Source organism: Penicillium chermesinum (assembly GCF_028974085.1).
Source record: "Penicillium chermesinum strain IBT 19713 chromosome Unknown utg000008l:1.0-1752722.0:1.0-1753981.0, whole genome shotgun sequence".
NCBI classification, from domain to species: domain Eukaryota; kingdom Fungi; phylum Ascomycota; class Eurotiomycetes; order Eurotiales; family Aspergillaceae; genus Penicillium; species Penicillium chermesinum.
Window position 1 is genome coordinate 379,823 of NW_026695318.1, and position 26,355 is coordinate 406,177.

The 26,355-nt window shown below is 51.4% G+C and overlaps 10 protein-coding genes across 10 annotated transcripts; 7 read left to right on the forward strand and 3 right to left on the reverse strand.

Annotated features, from left to right (window-relative positions):
- Positions 1-688: 688 nt before the first annotated feature.
- Positions 689-1,775, forward strand: N7468_009928 (zinc-binding alcohol dehydrogenase family protein; the record flags this gene model as incomplete). The annotated part of the gene is made up of 2 exons (XM_058479223.1): positions 689-1,505; positions 1,564-1,775. 2 exons carry the CDS (start codon positions 689-691, stop codon positions 1,773-1,775), a joined length of 1,029 nt encoding a protein of 342 aa, XP_058325791.1.
- Positions 1,776-2,179: 404 nt separating this feature from the next.
- On the reverse strand, positions 2,180-4,091 carry N7468_009929 (putative tRNA-specific adenosine-34 deaminase subunit Tad3; the record flags this gene model as incomplete). Its single annotated transcript, XM_058479224.1, has 3 exons — positions 2,180-3,809; positions 3,870-3,921; positions 3,995-4,091. The coding sequence occupies 3 exons, from the start codon at positions 4,089-4,091 to the stop codon at positions 2,180-2,182; spliced, it is 1,779 nt and encodes a 592-aa protein (XP_058325792.1).
- A 732-nt stretch (positions 4,092-4,823) lies between these two features.
- phoB (regulatory cyclin phoB) lies at positions 4,824-5,924 on the reverse strand (the record flags this gene model as incomplete). The annotated part of the gene is made up of 1 exon (XM_058479225.1): positions 4,824-5,924. The coding sequence occupies one exon, from the start codon at positions 5,922-5,924 to the stop codon at positions 4,824-4,826; it is 1,101 nt and encodes a 366-aa protein (XP_058325793.1).
- Positions 5,925-9,036: 3,112 nt separating this feature from the next.
- N7468_009931 (armadillo repeat protein) lies at positions 9,037-12,172 on the forward strand (the record flags this gene model as incomplete). Its single annotated transcript, XM_058479226.1, has 3 exons — positions 9,037-9,331; positions 9,411-11,113; positions 11,189-12,172. The coding sequence occupies 3 exons, from the start codon at positions 9,037-9,039 to the stop codon at positions 12,170-12,172; spliced, it is 2,982 nt and encodes a 993-aa protein (XP_058325794.1).
- Positions 12,173-12,563: 391 nt separating this feature from the next.
- On the forward strand, positions 12,564-13,675 carry N7468_009932 (putative fructosamine-3-kinase; the record flags this gene model as incomplete). Its single annotated transcript, XM_058479227.1, has 3 exons — positions 12,564-13,204; positions 13,288-13,509; positions 13,573-13,675. 3 exons carry the CDS (start codon positions 12,564-12,566, stop codon positions 13,673-13,675), a joined length of 966 nt encoding a protein of 321 aa, XP_058325795.1.
- Positions 13,676-15,156: 1,481 nt separating this feature from the next.
- Positions 15,157-16,089, forward strand: N7468_009933 (uncharacterized protein; the record flags this gene model as incomplete). Its single annotated transcript, XM_058479228.1, has 3 exons — positions 15,157-15,272; positions 15,321-15,325; positions 15,374-16,089. The coding sequence occupies 3 exons, from the start codon at positions 15,157-15,159 to the stop codon at positions 16,087-16,089; spliced, it is 837 nt and encodes a 278-aa protein (XP_058325796.1).
- A 423-nt stretch (positions 16,090-16,512) lies between these two features.
- On the forward strand, positions 16,513-17,853 carry N7468_009934 (putative cyclin; the record flags this gene model as incomplete). Its single annotated transcript, XM_058479229.1, has 5 exons — positions 16,513-16,739; positions 16,815-16,896; positions 16,943-17,071; positions 17,129-17,465; positions 17,504-17,853. The coding sequence occupies 5 exons, from the start codon at positions 16,513-16,515 to the stop codon at positions 17,851-17,853; spliced, it is 1,125 nt and encodes a 374-aa protein (XP_058325797.1).
- A 1,173-nt stretch (positions 17,854-19,026) lies between these two features.
- On the reverse strand, positions 19,027-20,552 carry cds1 (phosphatidate cytidylyltransferase; the record flags this gene model as incomplete). Its single annotated transcript, XM_058479230.1, has 4 exons — positions 19,027-19,065; positions 19,115-19,905; positions 19,967-20,330; positions 20,400-20,552. 4 exons carry the CDS (start codon positions 20,550-20,552, stop codon positions 19,027-19,029), a joined length of 1,347 nt encoding a protein of 448 aa, XP_058325798.1.
- Positions 20,553-20,886: 334 nt separating this feature from the next.
- N7468_009936 (uncharacterized protein) lies at positions 20,887-23,168 on the forward strand (the record flags this gene model as incomplete). The annotated part of the gene is made up of 2 exons (XM_058479231.1): positions 20,887-21,321; positions 21,375-23,168. 2 exons carry the CDS (start codon positions 20,887-20,889, stop codon positions 23,166-23,168), a joined length of 2,229 nt encoding a protein of 742 aa, XP_058325799.1.
- Positions 23,169-23,618: 450 nt separating this feature from the next.
- N7468_009937 (D-mandelate dehydrogenase-like dehydrogenase) lies at positions 23,619-24,707 on the forward strand (the record flags this gene model as incomplete). The annotated part of the gene is made up of 2 exons (XM_058479232.1): positions 23,619-24,146; positions 24,210-24,707. The coding sequence occupies 2 exons, from the start codon at positions 23,619-23,621 to the stop codon at positions 24,705-24,707; spliced, it is 1,026 nt and encodes a 341-aa protein (XP_058325800.1).
- Between the last annotated feature and the right edge of the window lie 1,648 nt (positions 24,708-26,355).

The following is a 26,355-nucleotide window of genomic DNA, read 5'->3' on the forward strand; positions in this document are numbered from 1 at the left end:
GAATGCAACAAAAGGAGGCCCGGACAACTGAGGGTCTCACTTTTACTTTCACCTTTTTCTCTCTCATAATCTTGTCGTTTGGTCGATGCGTGGCGTGAATGGGCATACGTGACGACGCTATGAATTTCTCTCTGTTCTTTCGTATCAATCCGAGGATGCACGTGGACGAGGAGTTGGGGGGAGGAAGATAAGAGGCTAGAGGAGGCCATGTATCTAGAAAATCTCGCTTTTACAACTCAGAACGAAACATTCACCTGATCTTCATTCGAATTGAGTATCCAATCGCTCTAGACTCCCAGATGTGTGGAATCTGAAATCTTGTCACGTCCAAGTTACAAGAGGCCCTACTGTTTACTAACTATTACATACTTTGGCGGCCCGCCTGGCGGGAACCACTGAGGCACCGAGCCACCAAGCCCGCCTTTATCCAGCTTTCCGGGTGCATTCAATGCCCCAATGTGCACCAATGGCGCAAGGATTCGGTACTTCCAATATAATGCCGAGACTCTTGCTTAGCGACGAGGCTTTGTAACGATTTATAAGACATTCCTACCACCTAGGACAGCTACTAGGGTCGCTCCCCTCGCGCGCATAAATAGCAGAGGCTATACTTGATACCAGAACCACATCTGGAACTCCACACCCTTCAACACTTCATCTCCTCGCTCGTACTGCGACTATCTGCAAGATGCCACAGCAACAGACTGCCCTAGCCGTTACGGAAATCGGTAAGCCCGTGAGTAAGATATCTCGGCCTATCCCGGAGCCCAGGAAAGGCGAAGTCCTCATTAGGGTCACCGTGGCAGGCCTGAACCCCCATGATGCGAAGGCCCGGGAGGGCCTTTTTACGAAGGGCCATCTCCCCGCAATACTAGCCGCAGATGTGGTAGGCGTTGTGACCAGCGTGGGCCCCCACGTCACTCGATTCAAGCCAGGCGATCGTGTCTTCGGGCAGACTACATTGTTAGGGGAGGACTTGGGGGGGCATTTCAACTTTGGCCCTCCGAATTGGGACACGGCCGGTCTGCAGGAATACGCGATCCTGGAAACGCGATTCTCAGCGAAGGTGCCGGCTGGGTTTACCGATGCTGAAGCGGCGACGTTGCCCTGTAATCTTGTGGCTGCTGTCGTCGGTCTGTTTGACCCTTCTTGCCTTGGTCTCCCGGCACCTTGGGATGCGAGGGTATCTGACTTTGACTATAAAGGGACATCGCTTCTGATCATTGGAGGCGGTGCGAATACTGGGAAATTTGCTATCCAGGCTGCCGCTGCGGTGGGCGTGGGGAATATCATCGTTGTGGCTGGTCGGCGGAGCGCAGAAGAGGCCAAAGCACTGGGCGCTACACATGTAATCGACCGTATGAAGTCGTCCACGGAGATCGCTGCTGAAGTCCGCGAGGTCGTGGGGGAAGATCTTATTTACGCTTTTGATATGATCAACCCGGCTGACAGCCAACATATTGGCGTGGAAGCTTTATCCAATACAAGACCTGGAAAGCTGGCCCGTTTGATACCTGTGGGGGGGGATTGACGAGTCGAAGCTATCCGCGAAGAAACATGCAGGGTATGAGGTCTTGAATGTACCAGGCGTGTCTCCGCTTAGACTTGGTACAACTGTGCCACTGTGGGAATATGTCACTGGTTGGGCTGAAGATGGGAAAATCAAGCCCACTCCCTTCCAGGTCATCAATGGCCTGGATGTGGATGCGGTCAACAAGACTCTGGATGGTTATTCGCATGGCACTACAAGTGGGCAGTGGCAGGTTCAGTTTTAGCAGTAGTAGGGGGAAACACGAGTCAACCGCCGAATGATAGTTCTGTGCCTTGACTATTACCAGTATCATTAATGAGTCCCTGGATTTGCTACGCTCACAGATAGTAGTATGTGATCGTGGAGGTGTCCCCCTCGTCCAATACACACCTTACACAACACCCTCCAATCCGAATCTAACTAAGCATATTTACTAGTAGATTATCGCTCTCAGTGAGAACAGAACCCGCAATTTACAGAGGGTTAACTGGATGTACTCCATATACGTGACTTGAGATAGTAGCATGAAAATGGAATTTTGGCCTCTAACAAGGCAAGTATTCTCTCTCAGGTCTGACTTTTAGATCTTAAAGACTATTCCGTAGTGTAACAAAGAGCTTGTCTCGATGGGAACAAAAAAAAAGGCGCTCAAGCATGGAAAGCCACATTAACTCCAGTCGAGGATTCCTCAGAAACGTCATCTTCAACAAACTCAAATCCCAAAGCACGCCAGTTCAATTCCTTGCGCCAGTGTAGTCCGTAATACACACGCTCAGGGGCTTTGTCCACATCTTCATCTGCAGAATCGCCCCAAGGCTCACCACTAAAAGAACCACCCCAGTCGCTCTCGTCCTCAACACGCATAGGGGCAATGGCGGGCTCGGAGGTAATGCCGCCAGTCTCCATGCGACCCGAACGAGGGAAGACGACGGCTCGGAAGCGTGAGAGGAGCATGCCCATCGAGCAGCACACACATGGCTCATGAGAAACGTAGACGTCCAGGTCTGTGCAGAGGTAGCCGCCCTCAGAGCGGGAACGGATGCGGGATGCTTTAGTCGTTGCAGTGGGATGATCGACGTGGATGCCCTCTATAGTAGGAGCTGAAGTGGGCGGCGGGGTTGTAAGCCCAGAACTCGCAGACGCAGCCATGGTTGATGGCGGGGGCGCAGGGAGGGGAGGATCAACCAATTGCTTCGCAGGATCGAGGGGAGAAGGCGAAAGGGAGTTAGTGGGCAAGACACCCAGGGAAGCAGAGCCGGACTCGGGGTTTGGTTCTTCGAGCTTCCTTTTCTTAGGAGAGCAAGGCGAGTCCGCAGAAGCCACAGGGGACGATGCGGTAGAAGGATGATGCATGCCGTTGACGTCTGAGAAGAAATACGATTCCAGCGGAGTAAGGTCGCTTGATAACTGAAGGTCTAGAGTACTAGCAACTAGAACAGGAGGAGAGGTCGCGTCGGCGGCGCCTTCGTTGTTTTCTCTGCGTCCGCGAGCAACGAGGTCAATGGCGCGCATCAAAGCGTGAAGATCCGGACCGCCCTCAAGATCCGAGTTGTATGTCTCAGTAGCTGGGTTTGGGCCCATACCATGGTGCAAGGCTGCTTGCGAGAGCGCGCCGCCTTCTGAGCGGTTGTAGCGAGCATCACCGCTAACAGCAACAACTGCCTCCGACCAGCGATCGATGCTAGAAGAGCCAGTTTCCGCAGCTGCGGCCTCGAGCTTCTCTTCAAGGCTAGGGTCAACGATGACTGCACCAACACCACGCCCACGGCCGGACTCGAGAGCTTCCTTAGCGACTTCGCGTGCGAGAGAGAGATAATAGCCTGCGCGAGGACGGATAGAATCTTGGGCGCGAGCGAGGACCTGTGGAGGAGGTGCAACAGTTGAGCGGGGCGCAGCGGGGTTGAAGGTGACAGGCCAAAGGTTTTTGGTCCATTTATTTGCTTGTGCAATACTGAATGGAGGCGAAAGAGGGATCTTGGACTTGACAATGGTTATCTTCGATGGTGCAGGTTCTGGGGAAGACTGGTCTGACGCAGGCGAAGAACGGGGCTTGTAGGTTTCTGGCGCATACGGGGCGAGTACTTCCAAAAGTTCGTCGAGACTAGGAAGGGGAGGTGGAATGACAACGTAAATTGTGGGGATATGGTGTCCTGCATCCGTTTTGACAGCTTCAATGGCTGCTCGTACCGATCCGGGGAGGGCGTCACGTTTGGCAAAGCGGCGCAAGTGAGGTAGCGAGGGCGATGGAGGATCGGTTTTGAAAGCAGCATCAAGGGCTCTTGCAAAACGTTAGCATTACATCAGTGACTCAAGAGGCCTTTGGTGCAGGTCATTTTACTTGATGACTTTGGAAGCGGCTTTGACATTGACCTCTGCGATATATGCGTCGCCTACAGCGTTGTTAGCGTCCGCGACGTGCGCGCGCGCCTCGGCCTAGGCTGGAGCAATTGAGACAGGTCTGACCAAATTCTTCGATAGGGACCACTTCCTGAATCGTCTTGATCGGGATAACATCGCCTTGGAGAGGCTCAATCGCGTTCACAATTTCCTGCACACCCATCGTGATGGCGTGAGGGGAAACTGCCCCGCGCGGCTGGTGGTGGGGTTAATGAAGATAAGATTGGGGGCGCGTAGAAAAGCGCATCATGAGTGCGACCAAGTTCCGGGTTGTCAAACAGACGCGCAGAGAGAAAGTAAACGCAAGGCCACGAGGACTTCGGATTGAAGATTTGATGATCGGCTGCTCTTATCCACCCTAAGCCCTAGAGCCAGAAACGGCAATATTATGGAACCCCCCATAGAAGAACTTAGATTCATGCATGGGTCATCCGGGATCTGCTTGACTTCTACGTGCGTCTTCTCAATACTCTGTAATGGGAGCTTTTTCATTTTGACATGTCTTTTTTTTTGTCAATAGGTTCTAGTCGAACACGGGTCAGAAATGTAAAGTGTACTTCGTCCATTAGACATCAAAAACGCCATTCCGCTCTAAACCGCTTGAAACATGCAACAAATCGCCGGCCGCCGATATGCTATAAAAACAACCACGCCATCGCCTCGTTGCTCTGCGCACAGGCACGAGCTCGGATACGGGCCCGGATAACGCCCTTGCAGATGCATTTATAATCGTTCATTAGGAGCTCTCCGCTTGAAGCCCAAGCGGAAGAGCCGTGGAAATCAACGAAGGGCCAGAAGGAAAAAAAAAGAAAGAAAGCCCGAACACTCGAGGCCAGCCCGAGATAAAGAATTAGCCAGCACCGCACCCAGATACACAAGTTCTCGGGGGAACTATTTATGCCGCCGGTGTTGTTGCGGCTGGCGTAGGGTTCGTCGTAGGAACACTTGACGAGCGCGCAATTTCAAAGTTGTCGCATCGTTCAACAAGGCTCCGATAGTAATCGACTAACACCTCCGGTTCAGGTACAATCCGCCACTGAACGCGGAATAGAAACTCCATCTCTAGCATGGCCAACTCCGCCATGCTGATACCCCCAACGCGAGCATATGTCTTGTTCGTCCAGAAGCTGTCGCTTAATCCTTTGCTGGCTACAGTCGCACTCACAATGAGGAAACGGTGGATCGTCAAGCTCGAGACCGTAAATGCAGGGTACAGGGCGCAGAGGCGATCGATGTAGAAAACCATGCTCAGGAGGATTGGGGGCGAGAGGGTGGCGTGGGTGGTTAAGCGCTGCAGGTAATCCTGCACGGAGATCCGAGGTGGTGATCGGGAATGGAAGCGGGTTAGCCGACTCTGATTCAGAGGGATTTTGTCGTTGAAACGGATCAGCTCCATAAGCATGCTGGAGATCAGGAGCACCAGGTCTCGCGTATCGGCCAATTCGTATTGTTCGGGCAGAACCTTGACTTCCGGTTGAGCGGGGCGCAGGCGCTTGGTTTGCGACGTCTCAACATCCTTCTCGCCTTGATCGGCGGAATTGGCCTCTGCAGGATGGTCGTCGCTCCGGCTGTTGCGCTTGTTGGACCCCGAGGCGTCCGGGGCGGGCATTGAGGAAGGTGAAGCGGCGGATGGTGGATCGGCAGGGTTTGCGGCGGAGGCCGTGGTGGGAGTGGGGATTGAGCCTAAAGGAGTGGCGGTGGAAATAGCGGAGGGGGTGACGGATGGGTGTTGCGAGGATACCGGGTGAGTACTGGGGGCCGGATTGTAGCTGGCGGCTGCGGTTGCAGACGTAGACGCAGAAGCGCGCCTCCGGAGGTTTGGAGAGGCAGGGGAGGCAGGATCGACAGTGTGTCGATTCAAGGCTGACCGAAGCTCCTCAATGGCCAGACGAGAGGATCTGGGACTATTGAATTGTGGAGTGGAGTGCTCATAACGGTGAGGCACGGCTCCTGAGCGCAGTGCTGTGGAGGAAGGAGACGGAGACGAAGCTAACATGACGTTAGGGGGGGAATATGGTCGTCGGAAGAATGCTGCAATCCGCAGGCAGTGGACCGGTCAGAGCGCGAGTCGGCACCACGTGGGCGCGTACAAGTCAACGTGTCGCCGGGAGAAGAAAGGCGCCAAAGCACGGCCTCATCCTCACGAATATCGTAAGGATCAAAAGCCCGGGGTAAAAGTGAAGAGAGCGGGGCTGATAGCTCTTAGCTGCTTTCTCTAAGCTGCTTTAGTGCTGGCGCCGAGTTCTGTTTTGTGGGTTGTGAAAGGAGGAGAGAGTAGATTTGTGGTATACGCAGTTTCTATACTTGGGGGGGGGGAGGAACTAATTGGGAAAATCAGAAAGTTCTAAAAGGAACCCAGGCAAAAAACCAACGTGTCTCCTGTCTCCACGGGGGGGATCAATATTAAATAAGACCCCAAATCGTCAGATCACCCCCGAAAAAGCACAAACTCTGCTATGAGGTAATTTATTACCGCGAATACGGATACGCGTTGTATCTCAATGTGGGCATGGAGGAACTCGAAGAGGATGCCGCCCTCCACTTTGCACGATGACCCACAGCGATCACTATACCAAGTTCGTTGCCAATTTCTGGGCTGGGCAGAGCAGGTTTGCCTAGTTTTGTGGCGTTCTAGGATGGACCGGAGCTGGGTGGGGGTCATCTGATGACTCATTAAAACCATACGTGACATTACAGTATTTGGTGGATAGGACCGAATTTGACCTCCTCCCAAGGTTATATTGACTGTTAATGACCTTATAATCAAGAATGGATAACACGGCACGAATTGGTCTACTGTAGGGTCCTTCCCAACCCTCCTAACCTCAACACGGATGTATGCATGTACGACTGGGGGTTACATACTCCGCATAGGGCTGTGTTTGGCGCTGTCTCCGACCGCAGAACGGGAACTCAAAAATTTACAGCCGAACTCCCCAATGTAGCCAATAGTGGAGCTCAGACGTCGAATCTTTTCCTAAAAGGTTTTCTCCCCGGGTCCTTGCTGTTGCTCTTTTCTTGGTTCACTACCGTTCTATCCGTGTGGGAATTCACCATCCTTTCAGCAGGCAACACGGAAGACTGGCTGTGTTTTCCTCGCAAGGCTTTTATCCCAAGTTTCCGTGGCCCCTACTATGCACAAGGGTTTTCTCCCACAAATGACCTCTGACTGGATTCGAGCATATTTCTGGTGATGATTCGATCCTCTGGCCTCGATCTCAGATGTAGAACTATATATCAATATCAAGTGGAACTGATCTTCGCTATTCCATCTTGAGCCTGACTCCCGTGACCAGCCCTAGGAGGATATGGGGCTTGTTCTTGGAAGTACAAACAAGATCTGGTATTTGATCGCCATTGAGACCCCAAATGTTATTCACAATGGCCGATCTAGTATTGTTGTGAAACACGTTGCAGAGGGCGTCTCAAACGGCAAGGTTCTGCACCCTCGATTTTCCGCTGCTGCCTCCATGCATGAAATTCGAAATCGGCAGGTGATCACAAGCCAAGACAAATCGAAATCCTTTTAAATGCACAATAACTACGTGCAGGGGCCCCGAGACCCCCCACCCTTACTATTTGACAGGTCGACTGGAGCATATCTGTCCACGCACTCGGCCTCACCGGTGAGGCCCAAAGCCCATGCTCTTCCGGTTCTATTGACTGCATGTACGTTCTTCACTTTCCCCTTCCCCCGCAATTGTTGAATGCGTCGGTAGAACCCGCTGTGACTTCGAATAATGCCGCATCGCGCCATGACCCTCAATCCAACCAAAATGACTGGATGGTAAATGACCCGGGAGCCTCCACCTATGCACAGACTTTGGGACTGCGTATGTGTGTATCAATTCCGTACACAGTAATTTCACAGTTCAGCCCCGGAGGCTTTCGAATCCCTTCCCCCAATGTAGCATTTGATTCAAGCTTGGCGAGGGCATCGAAAGCCTTGACCATGATCTACCAGGGGCATATCCCGAGTGGCTCTTGAACTTGAAGGGAGAGTTAGTCCTTCGGAACTGGATCCAGATGCTTTAAAGTTCTGACGCACCGTACTGCGTACTGCACATAGGTGGAATTTATCTACCAAACGCGGTCTAGATAAGAGCCATGTACTGTAGTCCTCTTACGCAGGTACTACTCCGTACTTGGAGACCAGATCGTCATAGGACTAGAACTTGACATATTCAAGCGCTGGCTCCAGATACTAGTATCGTAGGCTTGTAACTTGAAACTGAAAATGCGGTGTATAGGCGGAAATAGTACTCACTAGTTAGACCAGACATACTTACCATATCAGCAAGACTGTTTGCTCCCATCGAACTAGCAGTCTATGCCTTAGCTATGGCCACATCTGACACTATTACTGCGAACATACCTCGATCGCTTAGGGCTAGACTTGGACTCATTTGAATTCCGAGGCTTTACATGAGGGAGAACCCCATTAAATTGCGATGCCAGCAGTGAGCCAATGCTAACTACGTCTCTATGGAGGGATTGGTCGTTTCAACTCTGGCGAATTACTTTTAAACATTGAGGCAACTGTCGAGTCAAATTACTTCGGAAACGGCCGACTGGCCCGGTGGATTAAACGACACATTTCATTTTGGGAGGTATTCCTCCAGTTGGTGGTTTCTGTGGAAGACTGCAGCCCAGCTTGAAAGTCTTACATGAAGACATCAAGGCACCAAGGCATCAGGTCCAGGCCTTGAATAGGTTATGTAATCTGGTCATGAGGCCCGCAGGTGCGGAGTGGAGTAGAGACATCGAAGAGAGCTATCCAAAGCGTTACGGACGTACAGGGCGTTGGAGATCCTGAAGAAAATCGAAACTTACCTCCATTTCCCCTCGCCATCCGGAGTGGAGCGCTCACAGTTTTTGGTTCCACTGGCGACTCGCACCACGCGACTTGTTTCCCCGCGTCCATCTCAAAACCGGCCGAATTCGGCCAGCTCCAACCCATCGTTCCTTATCTCGACATCGAGCTGTGCCAAGGCCCTTCCCACTGGAATTCCGTGCCCATCCTACCTGCGCAAGCTGGACTCCACCTCCGCAGAAGCAAGTTTCAGTTCGAGGCCATTCCCTTGATCGGGAGGTGGTCGTCGAGGACGATGACGCGAGCATCCGCACCGCCAAACCTGCTGCAACTGCAAAAGGCGGACACAGCCTCCGCCCGCGTTGCGGCCTTGCGAACACTGAAGAACGAATTGATAGGCCACGATCAGAGAAAAGAACACTATATAGTGGCCGGTATTGTCCCTTTGCTGGCCCAACAGCTTGCATCGCAATGGCCTGGGCCAACGGGGGAATCCAGCGATGGCCTGGCTCCGGCGAGGACGGACCAGAACTCGGATGAGCTTGAGGTCTACCTGCAAACCATTTATGTGGTGGGGAGCCTAGCGCAAGGTATGTCTACGCATGGGCAACACGCGAAGCAAACCATAATAGCTATGTCGTACAGCCTTGAGCTAATGGTATCGAGCAGGTGGTCCAACTTTTCTTGCCCCGATTTTCGCTAGCGATATCCTTCCAAATCTTCTTGCGACGCTCTCTTCGCCAGACTGCCCGCCATCTTTCCGCCTTCCTATCCTTCGACTCCTCAACACAATTGCAGACAGGATTCCGCTGCTGAGCCAAGATCAGGGCCCGCAAGACACACGTCTGGCCGATCTTGTGTTTGCCTCGGAGCCAATCGGCGCAATTAGAAGAATAATCGCGCAAGATTACGCCAACCATGGCAGTCAGGCCTGTATTGAGCTAGCTGCGGCATTGATCGGTAAGTTATGCACCGAAGAAGCACATAAAACTACACTTGCGGAAAATGGGGTGCTGGATGCCCTTTCTATCAAGGTTGCTTCTTTCGTGGTTGCTCAAGGATATGTTTTGCCTGGTGCCGAAAACTATGTCCAGGAGCCCGGTGCCTTGGGTCAGATGCCTCCCCCGGCCCCGGAATCAGCGCGGTTGGCGCCAATTCTCCGTGCAGTCACCGTAATCATCGAGCAGTCAAAGTGGCGGGCAGGGCACTTCCTTTCTTCGCCGGGCTTAGTGACAGTATTCCCCAAACAAGACCCTGGATTTGCGGCATCAGACATAAAGAGGGGCCCTTGGGGTGGAACGTATCTGTCAGGGTCTGCTGTACCGCGCAACTCTGGGACAAATCCAGTGGATATGCTTTTGCCTTCTGTCCCGCTTGCGAACACGAGGTCGCCGGGCTCATCGGACTTCCCGCCCTTGATCGGAAGCATCTCACCCCAGCATGGACGCCATAGCCAGTCTCGCACCAGCCCTTCGTTTCCAATTCAGCCGGCCGCAGAAGACGATGAAAACTCGGTCATTCCTTGGCTTTTATGTCTGGTCCGCTCAGAGAGTGGTATGCTCCGCTTGATGGCTGCTCGGCTTGTGACGGCATTGTTCCGGCTGGGTCTTGCGAAAAAGCACCGAGTCCCTATGTTCAGTTACTTGCTGGTTCCAATCCTCCTCCGTATGCTCGACAAGGACTTTGAGCTAATGGATGAACCTGTCTCCTTTGGCGATGGGCTTATTACACCAACGCAGCGCTTGAAGGAAGAGGCGCCCGCTGTCTTAGCCAATCTAGTCATGGACGACCAGGAGCTACAAAGGCACGCGGTGGAGGGTAACGCCTTGAAGAGATTGTCACAGCTTCTGAAAGAAACCTATAACCCAGTTCCCGAGTGCCAGCGCCCAATGTGGTTCTCGGAAGGGGATAGTACCCCCCAGATTAATGAATCCACGTCCCCAGAGTGTCGAATCGGGCCACCCGGATACTCACCTTCACTATGCCATGTGATGCGGTACCGGGAAAATATTCTTAAGGCGCTGGCCGCATTAGTGCCATTCAAAGATGAATATCGGAAATCGCTCTGCGAATATGGCGTGGTACCCTACATCATTGATTCTCTCAAGCCGCGGCCCAGAGACGCACCCATTGATCCTACGTCTATGCCAAAGAACTCCGCCGCGGATGGGAACCCAACCCCGACTCTTTTGGCTGCATGTGGGGCAGCCCGTATGCTCACTAGGTCAGTCAGCGTGCTTCGAACAAGTCTCATTGATGGGGGAGTAGCTCAACCGCTATTTACCCTCTTGAAGCATCCAGATCTGGATGTCCAAATTGCAGCCACTGCAGCAATTTGTAACTTAGCCCTGGACTTCAGCCCAATGAAGGAGGTAAATGCTTCCTTTTCTTTTCTTTTTTCTGTTTTTATCTGATGGCATGATCTAACTTACTTACCACTTTTATAGGCAATCATTACTAGCAACATTATCCCAATTCTGTGTGAAAATGCACACTCGCCTAACATCAAGCTGCGGATCGAGTCATTATGGGCTTTAAAGCATGTTGTGTACAATAGTGGAAACGACATCAAAATGAGGGTAGTTGATGCTCTGAGTCCAACCTGGCTCCACCAGGTGATGACCCAAGATCCCGTGAACGCCCTCGCCCGCCGTGGTCAGGACGACGAAATGGACCAGAGTACCGAGATTGCGATGGGCCGCGCCAACTCGGCCGGCGAACAAGTCGATATCCTCAATCCGGTTGAGGACACGAACGATTCCGCCGGAGATACCAAGATGGATGACGGCACGCCGTCTTCGAAGGTAACACTTGACAAGTTCTTCCCCGATGCTCGGCGGCAACGCAAACTCGTTCTTCATGGTAATCTTGAGCAGAGTACCCAATCCCGGCAAGATGATATTGCTGTGCAAGAGCAGACATTCGACCTCATCCGAAACATCATTTGTGGAACGGGAGCCGCCGAAATGATCGACTACCTGTTCGACAAGATCGGACAGGACGCCATGCTCGACGCGCTGGCGGATAACCTGCGTCCTCGTTCGATCCCGCTTCCACCCCACCGTGACCCGTCAAGCCGGGCTATACAGGTCCCGCGCGAGATCCTCGTCGCTGTGACTGCCGTCCTGGTTCACATTGCTGCCGGCACCCCGCGCCATCGCCAAGTCCTGATGTCCCACGGGGATCTCCTCTGGTCGCTGAAGAGCTACTTTGATCACCCCTCGCGTGACGTACGGGTGAGCTGTGTGTGGCTTGTGATCAACCTTATTTACGAGGAAGATACCACGGATTTTGAAGGCTGTCGCGAGCGGGCAATCAAGCTCAAGTCCCTGGGAATCGGAGAGCGGTTGTCTAGCTTAGCAGAGGACCCGGATCTGGATATCAAAGAGCGCACCAAGACGGCTGTGCATCTTCTGAACAAATTCGGCTGAACAAGAGCGGAAATATGGGACTTCGATGTAATGCAGATCAAGACTTCGCGGCGTTTAGTTGTTAACTGTGCAATAAGCCTTCTAGGTAAAACTTGCGATGAGATTAGAATTCTGATTTTGTTTTCCCTCTCCCTTTTTTTTAACGAGAGTATTTCAATGATTACCTCTAGATGGCCAGTGTGTACGGAAAATCGAACCATCTATTGGGGGAACATCTAGTGATCGGTTCTTATCGCCTTATCACAGTGGAGAAATCAAACGTCATACTTCTCCAGAACCTGTCAAGCTCATATCCCCTCTATACCCTCTCCAGCACTCCTAGTAATTACTGCGTACAAATCTAAAAACTATATCAAGAAACAATCATCATTCCACACAAAAACCACCCATCATGCCCCCAGTCCCCGAGCCCATCCTCCGCGCGCTCTCCCTCCCATCCGATCCCTCTAAAGTAACCCTCTCAACCTCCGGCCTAGGCTCAGGCTTCACAAGCACAGGCTCAATCCGCGCCCAAATACCCACTGAAGCAGGCCCTTCCGAGCGCCGCTACTTTGTAAAAACCTCTGCGGATGGCACCGCCGCCAAAGAAATGTTCGAAGGCGAATACGCCTCTCTCAACGCGATTGCCGACGCAGTGCCCGGATTCTGCCCTCGCGCACTGGCCTGGGGCGCTGTCGACGAAGACGCGGCCTCCCCGCGCACCTTCTTCCTAGCGACCGAGTTCCTCGATCTGAGCGGGGCAATGGGACGGAGTACCGGCAACGAGACGAGCGCGACGACGTTGGCGGCTCGGCTGGGGAAATTACATAGCACGCCGGCGCCTGCGGATGAGAGTGGGCGGAGACGCTTTGGATTCCCGGTGCCGACGTTCTGCGGGGATACGAAGCAGGAGAATCGGTTCCGGGACAGTTGGGCGGAGTTCTATGCGGAGGAGCGGCTGATGACTATTCTGCGGACGTCGGAGACGCGAAATGGGCGAGATGCGGGATTGAGGGAGCTGGTGGAGGCGACGGCGCAGAAGGTTGTGCCGCGGTTACTGGGGGATGGACATTTGGGGTTTCGAGATGGGAAGGGGAGGGCATTGTGCCTGTGGTTGTGCATGGGGATCTGTGGAGTGGGAATGCGGATCGGGGGAAGATTGTCGGGACGGGGCGCGAGGAGACAGTTGGAGATGTGGTGTATGATCCGTCCGCTGTGTATGGGCATAGTGAGTATGAGTTGGGGATCATGCATATGTTTGGGGGCTTTGGAAGCAAGTTCTTCGAGCAGTACCATCGCATCGTGCCCAAGACGGAGCCGGTGGAGGAGTATGAGGATCGGATTCGACTTTATGAGCTGTGAGTATTGCTCTTTATAGAGGGGGGGGGAGGATTTGATGTTCGAGGCTGACTTTTGTCTAGGTATCACCATCTGAACCATCATGCTATTTTTGGAGGGGGCTATCGCTCTGGTGCGGTTTCGATCATGCAGAAACTGATCCGGAAATATGGCAAAGACGAGTAGATAGACGTTGGCGATATGGCTGGACTCATTGGACATCAGAGCCCTAGACGAGCATTCTGATTTCCCACATTAGGAAACAGCTCCAGCTTCACATAAAAGTCATATGATAAGAACTACTTCAGATCTTGCCAGATGGTCAACTATCGTTAGAAGACGATATGTAGATATGAATATCGTAATGAACCCGAGAGTGGGAAATCCAGCTGCCTTGGAGCATAGGATATGGTTAACGTATGTGGCATCTTGTGGCCTTCAGAGTTTTTCAATTCAGGTTCTCTTTTTGTAAACTTGAATGTTATGAATGCGTCATTCGCAATCGGTTCTCGCAATCCTCACCAGGGGTTGCTGGTGGCATAACTGGGGCACAAGTTTAATCCAACGGAACCGGCAGCGTGAGGGCGTCTTCTTCGTGTCAGTCCTACAACTAACCGAACGAGCTGTTCTTTGGCGGCAAAGTTTTCCCTCGATTGCACGAGGCTTTGATTGGACAGCCTTGAACAAGACAGTGCTGGATGGAAATATCCTGCTTCTTCGAAACAACACAACAAACGTCGCTTGTCTCAGCCTGGCGGTCACGCTCACAGACCACAAACCTTCCGATGATTCAGACTGCTGGGGGTATGATAGAAAGAGCCATAGATATATAGACTTGATGCTAGATGGCCTCAAGCCCGACAAGTATACCGTGCATTTACAGACTGGAAACTTCCCCATGCCGGTATTGAAAGACTGGCGGACAGGGCTATAAGACAATTAACGAGTCTCATTTGCAATAACTCTCCGGGGTGGTCTAGTGGGAGGATGCTCCCATTAGCCACTCTTGGCAACCGGCCGTACAGTCCCGTCACTTTTGGTGCACCCAGCCTGAAGTGATGTCGGAGAGGAAATGGGGGGTGGGCGGGATCCCCATACAAAGGAGACATCTGGCGTATGGGGGGTGATTCTTTTTTATTTTGGATCTTCTAGTGGTCTGTCTCTTTCATTTGACCCTATCCACAGCTCTGTATCTTACTTTGTTGTCGAGAAATGGGCGAATATCAAAAATAGAGATGAGGCTTCTCGCCTCACTTCGAGAGGGCCATTTCGAAACGACTCTCCAGGGCTGTTTTCTGCAGGGCTCCGGTTCAATTCATGGCGATACCATTGCATGTTCAGTTATTTTTATTTTTATTTCTGTTTTCTTTCTCTTCGTTTTCTACTGAAGGATTGCCAATCTACTATGACTAGTATAGGTAGAACGCGCCCAAATGCGAACAACTTCAGCAAGGGATATCTGCAGCTTGTAACTTCAAGCTGAACATAGTATTGGGATTCACATTGGCTGTGGCTAAGATAGCTTCTATATAGCCTGAACTTCACAGGGCGAGGTTGTGACGCAGATGATGTCATCCAGTTCTGACGTGCCCAGGTGGATATGTTACTCCTTGTCGACCCCGCTCTTACTACCTCTTCAAATACGAGTCCTAGCATACCGTCCAAATATGCCTGCGCATCCCGATGCTGATCTCCATCCCGAAGCCACTGGGGCTGCTAAATCCCTGGTTGATCAACACCAGGCGGAGCAGCCACTCAAGCTATATGCAGGGTGGTTTTGTCCGTTCGTGTTCCAGAACCCTCAAGATAGATTGACGCTGACCATGTCTAGATTCGGTACGGCACTGCCATGCTCTACTTGTACAATCGACTGACAGCTTGCAGTTCAGCGCGTGTGGCTTGCACTGGAAGAGAAGCAGATCCCATACCAGTATATCGAAGTCAACCCATACAACAAACCGGAATCGCTAATCTCCCTTAACCCTCGAGGGCTAGTGCCGACCTTGGCTTGTCCAACTGAGCCACCAAAGCCCCTTTATGAATCCACTGTGATCTTGGAGTACCTCGAGGAGGCCTACCCAGACCGTGGTCCAGCGTTTCTCCCAAAGGACCCATATGAGCGGGCCCGAGCCCGGATCTGGATAGACTATGTGACATCTCGAATAGTCCCCTCCTTCCATCGCTTCCTGCAGTTCCAGCCGAGCGAAAAAGGAGCTGCAAAGGACCCAGGGTTGGATCAAGCTAGGCAGGAGTTTCTCGGTCACTTAAAGGCATGGATAAAGGAAGCTCATCCAGAGGGACCGTTCTTCTTGGGATCACAGATCTCTCTTCCTGATCTTGTGTTAGCCCCGTGGGCAACCCGGCTATGGATTTTTGACTATTACAAGGGAGGTCTGGGAATTCCTGACGAGGGTGCAGGAGAGGATGGATCGGCCTGGGCTCGATGGCGAAAATGGTTAGATGCAGTAGAGTCCAGAGCCTCGGTGAAGAACACTTCGAGTGAGCGGGAGCATTATTTACCGATCTACAAACGATATGCGGACAATGTAGCTCAGAGTGAGTTGGCAAAGGCCACTCGTGCTGGGCGGGGCGTCCCATGAATTGTGCCGCGGCTCATAGCTACGCTGCGCATACAATTGCGCTGATTTCTGAAGGGCTTGCCGAAGTATTTAAGGAGTTCTTACACTCTTTTTTTCCCATGTATTTTCCCGAAATTAAGATTTCTGATGTATCAAAACGGTGACTCTAATTCCACGCATATCACGGCAGAGTTTCCACGCACCTAACCTAATATTTCCGTCACTCATGCTCTTCAACCTCATATTGCGACGCACCTAGCACACCTCGGAAAAATGTTCTCCGGCACCGCCCTCGTTTGGAGGCGTACAAGATGGATATTCTTCGAGAGATCCTCCCCGGGCTTGCGTCCTCTACTTTCAAGGATCAAAAGGACGAGAAAACAAATATATACCGCTCGCCAATTTATTAGCGGGAGCCCAAGCAAGCTCCTGACAGGCTAGGAGATGCTGCCGGAAGGTCGCAACCGCCCTGCTCCCTCGGAGGAGCAGCCTCTGGCTGCACCTCCGCCTCCAGCGGTGCATCCGTCGTTTGTTCTGGCGACCAAGGCCTACCTGACTGAACAGGATATTCAGAACAGCCTTCGAGCTCTGGAAATTGATCCAACTCGTGAGGAAAATGCTCGCCTTCACGGAGTTGGCTTGATCGACCGGACCCGCAAGCTACTCAAGTTGTATGTTCTGATAATCCATGGTTTGATTGACCAAGGGAAGTCTGAATACAGTGGCATATACTGATCCTAATTCAGGCCCATTGCCACGTTTGAAACGGCAGCCACCTACTTTCATCGTTTCCGGTTGGTTCACCGAGACGACACTTACTTTCTGAAGGTACTATCCCCACCGTTTTGTTTGTGGCTTTTCTGACTCGATATAGGATGTCGCCGCAGCTGCCCTGTTTGTTGCCTGCAAAACCGAAGACACTCTCAAGAAGTCTCGTGAGATTGTTTGCGCAATATTCAACGTCAATGCCCCTCCACATGAACATATGACCTCCGATCACCAGGTATGTTGTTATGCGCCGAAAAAATTTAAGTAATGTTGGCTAAGCCATGTCTAATAGTACTTCGATAATGGCTCCCGTGTCATCATTTCGCTCGAGAGACTCATGCTTGAGGCTGCCGGGTTTGATTTCCGCACTCGCCACCCGCAAAAGCTGATGCACAAGTTGACCAAGCACTTCAATGTTCCGAAGGCGCACGGCATTACTGCGTCCCTGATTCTACTGGACACATACCGCACCTACGTTCCACTCAAAATGGTCCCCGTCACCATGGCCTTCGCCTCTCTTGAGCTTGCGGGACGTCTCGAGAATCAGCGGAGCGAGCAGCTAGAGAAGCCAGAGAACTATGCTCTCTGGCACACCTCTCGTGAAGAAATCATGGGCAAGTCATGCCGTCGTCCGTGCCGCTTCTTGGTTAATGCTAACAGAGAGCAGAAACCCTCTTTGATCTTCTAGAGATGTACACTCACTCGCGTGTGGCAACCCACATCGGCGACAACTACCCCGCAGATCGGTTCCTCACTGTCCGTATCCCTCTCAATCAGGAAGCCAAGGAGAAGAATTACCCCCGGTACACTGGCTGGGTAGATGAGGCCGCATCTAAGCCCCAGACTCCTGCTCACCCTCTATTGCCTGTTGCTGCCAATCGCGAGCCTTACCAGGCCGAGACGGCCAAGAATTACCCCGTGCGCTACATCTTTGACCCCGCCATCGCCGAAGCAGAAGGCTTGCAGGTCTCGAAATTCTTCGAGCTGGAGGAGGAGCAGTATGAGGCTGAGGAGTAAATCGGGAACTTATCACATCTCTCGTGTATTCTTTGCGTTTTGATCTGGGGCTTGGAAGGCAAGCTCTCATCCTGAAGGTGTTTCATGCATTGGATGGTTCATCTTGATTTTCGGGCTTTGGCCATCTGCAATTCGCGTTTCAAAATGAGCTCTGGATTTATGGAAGGTCCTGCCATGCGCTCGAAAGTTTTTTTTTTATGATACCCAACTTTTAACGAGGACATTTTGATCACTCTTACGAGGATCCTGAGATCTAATGAACACTCATGAATTTCAAGAAACCGAGGATATTGAAAGTCGTAGTTATATAAAATACTTTCAGGAAGCGAGCTAGCCAGTAGCCTCTACTAGTAGCTCTCGTCCATGCGCGGCCAATCTAGTAAAGGATCGTACCGGCCCAATACTCGGGAAATGGCCGTCATTGTTTTGAGATTAGCTGCCCTAAGATAGACAGGCGAGAGCATGTCTAGAACGAAACCGCAAGGCAAATGGCCAGTCCGATCTGTAGTACAATAATCTACATACTACGAAGGGGGGAAAAAAAGGAAGTCAGCTTCAACAGTCAGTCCCTTTGCAATCTATGTACAAATTACGAGCTAGGGCATCATTCCAAGCGCAAATCCGCACGATCCCAGTTCGAAACTGAATCAGTTCTTCCTGGAACCAAAATCGCACGGCCATCATCAGCCAGCAAGCGGTTGGAGCGAAAATTCATCAAAAGGACCCGGGCCATGCGTTGCCCTTGGTCACTAAGCAGAACGTTGAAAGAAAACAAATAGGCCCACATGCGGGACAAAAATAGAAGACAGCCATCAATCGAAGAAAATGGTCATTGCCATGCCTCGGACGGAGCGTGTTTCATGGCTCCCTTTTGGTCAAGCACCAAATCATTCATTTCGTTTTTATGACACGGTCAAGGCAAGGCTGTAAGGCAGAGGATTGAAGGATAATGATCATACCAGGCCCGTGCAGGCAACGGTATGTATGAATTCAATGAACAAGAGCTCGGCGATCCTAGAAGACGAGAGAAGATCGGCAATCTGTGTTTATCGGAGAAGGTGATAGGTATTGAAGGGAGGTGTATATGGTCCTCAGAATGAATTACAAGGGCGAAAAACGTGTAGATAGGCAGTCGTGAGGGCTTTTAGGACGGGGAGGGGTGGCGATTGGCGCTCATCGACGCTTGAGTTCATTGGAAAGGCAGTCCAGAATCTAGCAAAGTTAGACAAAGAAGAAAACACTAACATAGAGAATCACATACCGTTTCTGGGACTGCACCCTGGTTGTACAGATATTTGCCCAGGCCGCGGACAACTTCGAGTTGCTCATCTACTGTCAGGCCGTTGATGGCCGTCTCAATGATTTCGCCGACGTTTGCGCGGTAGACAGCAATGAAGCTGTGGTAGTACATGAAAGAGAAGAAGCCCATGATGAATTGGCAGTCCATGCGGTCGGTAATACCACCATGGCCGGGAATCGACTCGCCGAAGTCCTTGACGTTGAAAGTACGCTTCAAGCCAGATGCAAAGAAGCCGCCGAAGGGCGCAATGAGGGATGCGAAAGTGGCAAAGGCCAGAATGTGGAATTGCATAGGTTCGACAAAGAAAGTCTTATCAAAGCCGAGAAATTCGAGAGAGTATGGTTGCGGGACGAAAACGGGGTTCGGGACGCACTCCAGACCAGTCAATATATTAGAACCAAGGTCATTCACTGGGCATATGAAGTACTTGGAGCGCATCAGCAGGTTAGTCATGAAGAAACCGAAGATGATGGTGCAAATCCAGGCACCGACGAAGCCCTCGACGGTCTTCTTCGGCGACAACTGAATAAGTTGGGTGCGACCGAAGGTAATACCGCAAACATAGGCAAAGATGTCGTTGGTGATCACTAGCGAAGCAGGGAGGAAAAACCAGATCATGCCCTCGAAGACGTTGTTCATGACAAAATGAGCTTGAACCACAATCAAGTACAGCGCCATGTGAGTCCAGGCAAATTGGGTAAACTGGAATCTGTAATGACCCTTCTGTAGCGAGCCAACGAAGAACACAAATCCTAATATAATCAGTATCGCTGATACTTCGGGTCCAGGCACATGATAAAGTACAACACATACCCATGACGTAAAGAGTGAAACTGATGAATCTGTGATGAGTAGCCAAAGGCAACAGAACTTTGTCTACCAGCAAGACGTGCTTGAAGTAATAAATCACACTCTCTCCATAGAGGAAGTACATCGTCGATGCGAGGAAATACCAGTTCAGGGACTTGGTGAATCGGAGGTTCTTCTCTCGACTGGGGACATTCGCGATGGCGATAACCTCCTTGAACGAGATGATCTGAATAGCAGTGACCAGCCCAATAATGTAAATGTGACCCGAAAACATGCAAACGAAGAAGCCCGCAATCATAACAAAGGTCCATATCGTCCGTGTGATGAAGGTCTGCTTCTTCTTCTCATATTCGGATTGCGGAGGTTTCTAAAAAGTAGTCCGAGGGAAGATGTTAGCGCTCTTCTCAGCTTTGCCTGGTAATGCGACAGAGGATACCTCTTCTTGAATGGTGCTCTGCTTGGAAATGTTGCCATTTTTGCCGAGGCTGGTTGGCTCGGAAGTCGCATCACTAACGTCGGAGGACACGCTCAGCCGCCGCTCTCCGTTATTTCGGTGCGGGAACCTGACATTACGGCGCGATTTAGACATCGTAGGCCAAAATAAAGGGAGGTGGGGGATGAAGAGGGGAAAAAGAGGGGACAGGTGCAGTGAGGGGGAAGAGCCAGTTTGAAAGGTTGAGGGTTCATGAAGTCAGTTGAGGGTGAAAGCGGTCAGCTCGGGCTGCGATGGATTTCGAGGCAAACAACACATGCAGTCCGCGTCCGTGTCGGCAATTCGCATTTCGCGCCTCCAAACAGCATGGAACTTTAAGAACCTTCGCGAATTGAATGTGCTTGCCTTAGACAATCAAACCCTTTTCTTCCTCCTTCTTGTTCAATCCTCTTTCTGCCTCTATAATTTATCCCCCATTCATGGCGGGGGCATGGATAACGACGATGACTACTTCTCCGACGAGTTCGATTCGTTACCTCCCGGTACATTGTATGAGCTGGAGCAAAATGCTTTCCAGGCTACTCAAGCCCCGGCGACACAGCTTCCTCCTCCAAATGCGGGCTACACGCCCCAGGCACAGGTGAAACCAAACCCTCGCTCGACGACCTTACAACCTCCACCACGCCTTCACACAGGATTGACAAACGACTATGATACCCTCGAAGTCGGTGAACTGGAAGCAGAAGTGCATGAGAATGTCGATGGGAACATGGCGCACGCACCTATGGGGCTTTCGGAAGACCAGCCGATCTTGATAGCTGAGAACGGGTGGCCTGTTGAGGATCGGATGGCTGTGGAAATGGAGGTCGATCGACCCCAATATGCACAGGAACACAATCACGAATGGGACGCACATCTCAAGCAGGTGAGCTTGGACTATGCCAGGTTTTCAGAGGTAGCTCGCTAACGCGCTTCAAGCTGGAACAAGAAAGAGAGCGATTGAGGCAAGAGTTGGATGAGGCCAAACTACAGTTGGAAACAAAAGCTGGGGAGATCTCCATCATCCGATCAAAACAACTGAGAATGATAGCGGAGCATGATAGGCAGCTGTCAGATTTGCGCCAGGCCTTGGCCGACGAGGCGGCAAAGCATAAAGAAGAAGTGGAAGCTGCCATGTCCGAAGGCAAGATGTTAGCAACAGAGAATGTGTTCCTCCAGCATGACCTTGCAGAGGAGTCTCATCAGCTTCGCAAGTTCAAGACGAGGCACCGGAACGACGAGAAGCAACCACCGGTTACGCCTAAAAAGAATAAAGCACTTCCGTTTCGTGATGGGTTTGACGACGATGAGATTGCCGTGGTATCGCCCAGTAAATCGGCCGTCCGATCCAAACGAGCTACGCCGACCGTCCCAGGGAAAAGGAAACGGCAAGCCAGTCAAGACAGCCCAGCACCTTTGCAGCTGAATTCTGCTGCCGATGCGATGATGATAGATTCCCCAGTTGATGCTTCTGCGTCTACTTTGGAAGAAGTAGGGAAGCCCCAGCCAGAGAGTGGTGAGCATGAGAAGCGGCTTATCAAGCGGCTCTTGAATCATCGACGGATTCCTGGCCAAGAAACAGATATCGAGGCTCTTTCTCGGATGTCTTTCCCTTCGGATCCAGCGCGGCCATTATCTAACATAGTACTGGATGAACTGGCCAACCTCAACATGGGCAGCTACCTGGTAGAGTACATCCATACTATTGGGCCACTCTGGCAACGGGCGTTGACTGAGCGTTATTACGAGCCGGTGCCCCTGTTTATGGCCGTAGTGCGCGATATCCTTTTACTAGATGATGCTCCTATCCCCGAACTTATTGGGCCCTTGCTTGGTGTACTTCAGGATTCTGTGGAGGTTAATGCGGTCCCTCGATTCCGATACTCCCCTGCCGCTCGAGAGAAGGCGCGGGTCATTCGACAGACACCGCAGGCTGACTTACAGCCCAAAGTCGACTCGACTGAAGCTTTGCGTCTACTCTATCAGGTGGCATGCAAGATCTTACATGTCAAGCGCGCCCTCGAAAGCTTCTGGCTGCATATCCGGCATACCTTCATTCTGGTCATGGTGCATGGATCACAGTCGCTCCATGATATTATCCTCATTCTTCACTTGCTTTCGACCAGCATCCGACCCGAGTCGTTTGGCCCCATTATGGCTTCCGAGTCAGAGCAGGCAGACGTGCAGAGATGGATTATCGACCGTCTGACGCACATGCTCAGTGAGTCCGCGCAGCCCGACGAGGGCCTTGACCCGTACACTCCAGATGATATCTGTGCTATGCGCCTCGAAGTTCTGCTTCTGTTGGAGTCCTTGGCGTTTAATCCCGCCGCGCCCACTCGAGAACACGGCAGCGCTATTATCGCGGCACATCCAAATGCATTGGCTCGTCTATTCCGGTCCATGCACGACGAGCTTGATGCATTATATACTTCGCCTCCCGAGCAAGATTTGCGGGTCGTTTTAGTAAATGGTTTAATGCGACTCATCTTCGGGGTGATGCGCCGACATGGAGCTTCGATCAACATGCAGGAGAAGCTTGCTTGTGTGCCGGGCAGTAAACAGAAACATCTAGTCGTGCTCACGCGGCTAGCCTTTTGCGACGGATGCGTATTAGAAGCTGGGATTGACGACGATACGGTGGACATGGCGCACGAGTTACTGGAGGAATGGACCAACCCGCAGGAGGCAGAGTCATTGGCGGAAGCTTTCCCTAGCTCTCGACGTGACTAAATCTGCGTAGTCCGTACGATCGAATATTGCATGTCTAAATTGGCGCTACATGGAACTGGAGTCTTTATTGGATATGTGTTATGAAGTTGATGAGTTTGAGATACCATACATGTACTGCATTCCACCAAAATGAAAATATCTTTGACCTTCTGAGCATTATCCTTCCTTTATCTAGCCTCTTATTTTGATTCACCTAGGATTTGAATTTTGGTACTTATCTTATTATCGATCTAGGCCCGTAGGCCGCTTTCTAGATCTAAGTTCCATATCAGTAGTAGGGCACTTTTACTCCGCACGGCTTGTCGGATCTTTGAGCTCCGTGAGACGAGGAGGTAGTTCCAACCCAGACCCAGAATCAAACAGGGTTATTGATATCGCTTAGCTTTACCTCCTGTTCCACTCCTTAGACCTGTACAGAGGAACGTTCTTCGCTTCCACACATCATACAACATGACACTACCAGTTAAACCCCGAGTAGTCGCATTGGGCGAGCCCAAGTTCGTGGGTGCAGACTATCTTGCAGAGTTTCGAAAGACCTTCGATTATTCGTTCCTGCCGGTGAGCAACCGAGCAGAGACACAGCAGCTGTTACCAACAGATATCGCCGCCAACGGGCCGATCGATGCCTTCATCATTCGCATGGGGACCCCACCCTTCGAGCCTTTCGATGAGGGGCTCCTCGGCGCTCTTGTCCCCAACTGCAAGATCATCGTCTCCGCAAGCGCGGGATACAATGAGTTTGACCTGCAATGGATGAACAAGGAGGGCATTCTGTTCTGCAACACGCTCGATGCTGTTGCTGAGGCGACAGCTGACATGGCTCTCTTTTTGATACTCGCCGTGCTGCGCAATACCTGGAATGCAGAGAAGAGTCTCCGGAATGGGATATGGAGGCTCTCCGGGTGCGATAACCTCGTTCCCACTCGTGATCCTTCTGGGCTCACGCTGGGCATAGTTGGAATGGGAGCTATTGGAAAGGTATGTCTCAAATATACGCAACCGGGCTCCTCACTACCATGTTCCTTGTTGACCAGCTCCTAGTATATTGCAAAGAAGGCCGCAAGCTTCAACATGAGAATCATTTATCACAACCGGAACCAGCTCCCCGAGGGCGAAGAAACGAAATATAACGCCACATACTACAAGTCTCTACATGGCCTGCTAGCACAGAGTGATGTTGTCTCAATCAGCTGTCCACTCAACGCTCAAACCACGGGCCTTATCGGAGAAGCCGAGTTTGCCGTCATGAAAGATGGCGTTTTCTTGGTCAATACCGCCCGGGGTGCTATTGTTGATGAGAAAGCCCTGATCTCTGCACTGGAGAGCGGTAAGGTGACTCGAGCTGGACTGGACGTCTTTGCGAATGAGCCGTCGCCGAATCCGTGGTTTTTCCAAAGTGATCAAGTCATTCTACAGCCTCATATGGGTGACTTGACGGATATTGCCTATCAAAAGGCCGAGCGCGAATGCTTCGAAAATATTCGTGCTTTTTTCACGACGGGCAAGGCAAATTCGCCAGTCAACATTAGGCAGGCATAGTCGACACCGCGGAGTGGGGCTGCTAACAGTACGACACATTAAGCGGGTGTGGAGCGTTTGGCGACAAGATGGTCTCTCAGAAAACTTGCACTGTCAATGTTGACAACGTGGCATAGTATTCCAAGGTTATCATGTTATGACTCGGAGGAGAGCATGCGTGGTCTTTTGCTCAAGGTGGCTGAATAGCCATTTTGACCCGGGTACAAAGGCTGCTTTCATGTTTATTTCCTATTCAGTTCTCTAGACTTATAGACTTCAAAGGACTGACACATTCTAGCCTGAGTATCAGGCTTCAGTTCTCCTATTCTCTGCCCAGGTAAAAGTCCAAGCGATGTCTAGCGATAAGCAGATCTGTGGGCAACACTCAACATGGCCTTAGTGGACATGTGGTCCAAAATACCTAGTGAACAGCTTGGAAGCCGGGTCCCACTTCCGAACACGAAACAATCTGTGTAGCAAGTGGCTCCGAGAACAGGGTAACCTTGTTCGGCTGGATTTTAGTGGAATCATATTGGAGCTACCCAACTGGTGGCCGACATGGCTGTCGAAGGTGCGCTAACATTGACGCTCATACTGTAGGATGGATCCGCAATATCGAACTACTCTTAAATTTCGACGACCACTTTTCCCTGAGGAAGTGGACAATGATCAACGAATGACTACGCCACGCACCGGACATAGGGAGGGTTGGCCTAAAACTGGAAAATCAAAGACGCAGTTGAGAATAAGGTAACCTAGGTAGCCCATGAGTGATACCTGGACCGAGGGAACTCCCGATCAGTACGGAGACGCGCAGAGAGAAGTACTGACCCATGAATAATATACAGGCGTCCTCCACAAACTCTGCTGACGTGGACAACGCTAAGGTATGGGAGGTAGACTCTGAGACGGAGCTAGCAAGTGGTGAAAATATGTTGATCCACGATTCTGAAGTGCTTGGCACTTCAAAATGTAGTTATGAAGGTCATAGAGATACTACAAGGTTGCGAAAGGTGAAGCTGTGAGGCTAGGCGAGCAGACCAGTCAGTGTTGGGCCAGATAAGCGCAGTATGCATTTGATTCAAGGTGAAACAACAAATATCTCCGCACTACAGCTTCATGATGAGCAACCAAGTGTAGAATCATTGATACTATGGGCAAGAAGTAATATATTCCGTACGTCGGACTCAGAATTCACCGTAGACCAAGCAAGGGGTGTGAAGATCGTCACGGATGTAAGGTGCATTTTCACTTTAACCAAGATGCCAGACACACCAACAGTTGACATTCTTTTCGAACGCATCATGTGACACTGTATTGGCAAGGGAAGGCTTTCCAAACTTGTGGCTGAGGCCTGGAAATCCTGGAACGAACTCTAGAGCAGGAAGGTGGGCATCGTGAGGGAAAGGAAACGCGTCATGCACAGTGAGGAACAGAACAGACATGACAGTAAACATTACACGACTACTAGGGATCCCCTCTTACGCATCAAGAACAGTAATGAGTACGGGTGCGACGCGCTTCAAAGCTGACCCACACCGACTGTAGCGCCTACTACATTGATAGCAATCCTCTTCTCCATACTCGAGTCACTGACCCAAGGCATGATGAAAAAGAAAGGTCCACAGCGTGGAGGGTGCCAAAGAATACGCCTGTCAGAGACCCGAAG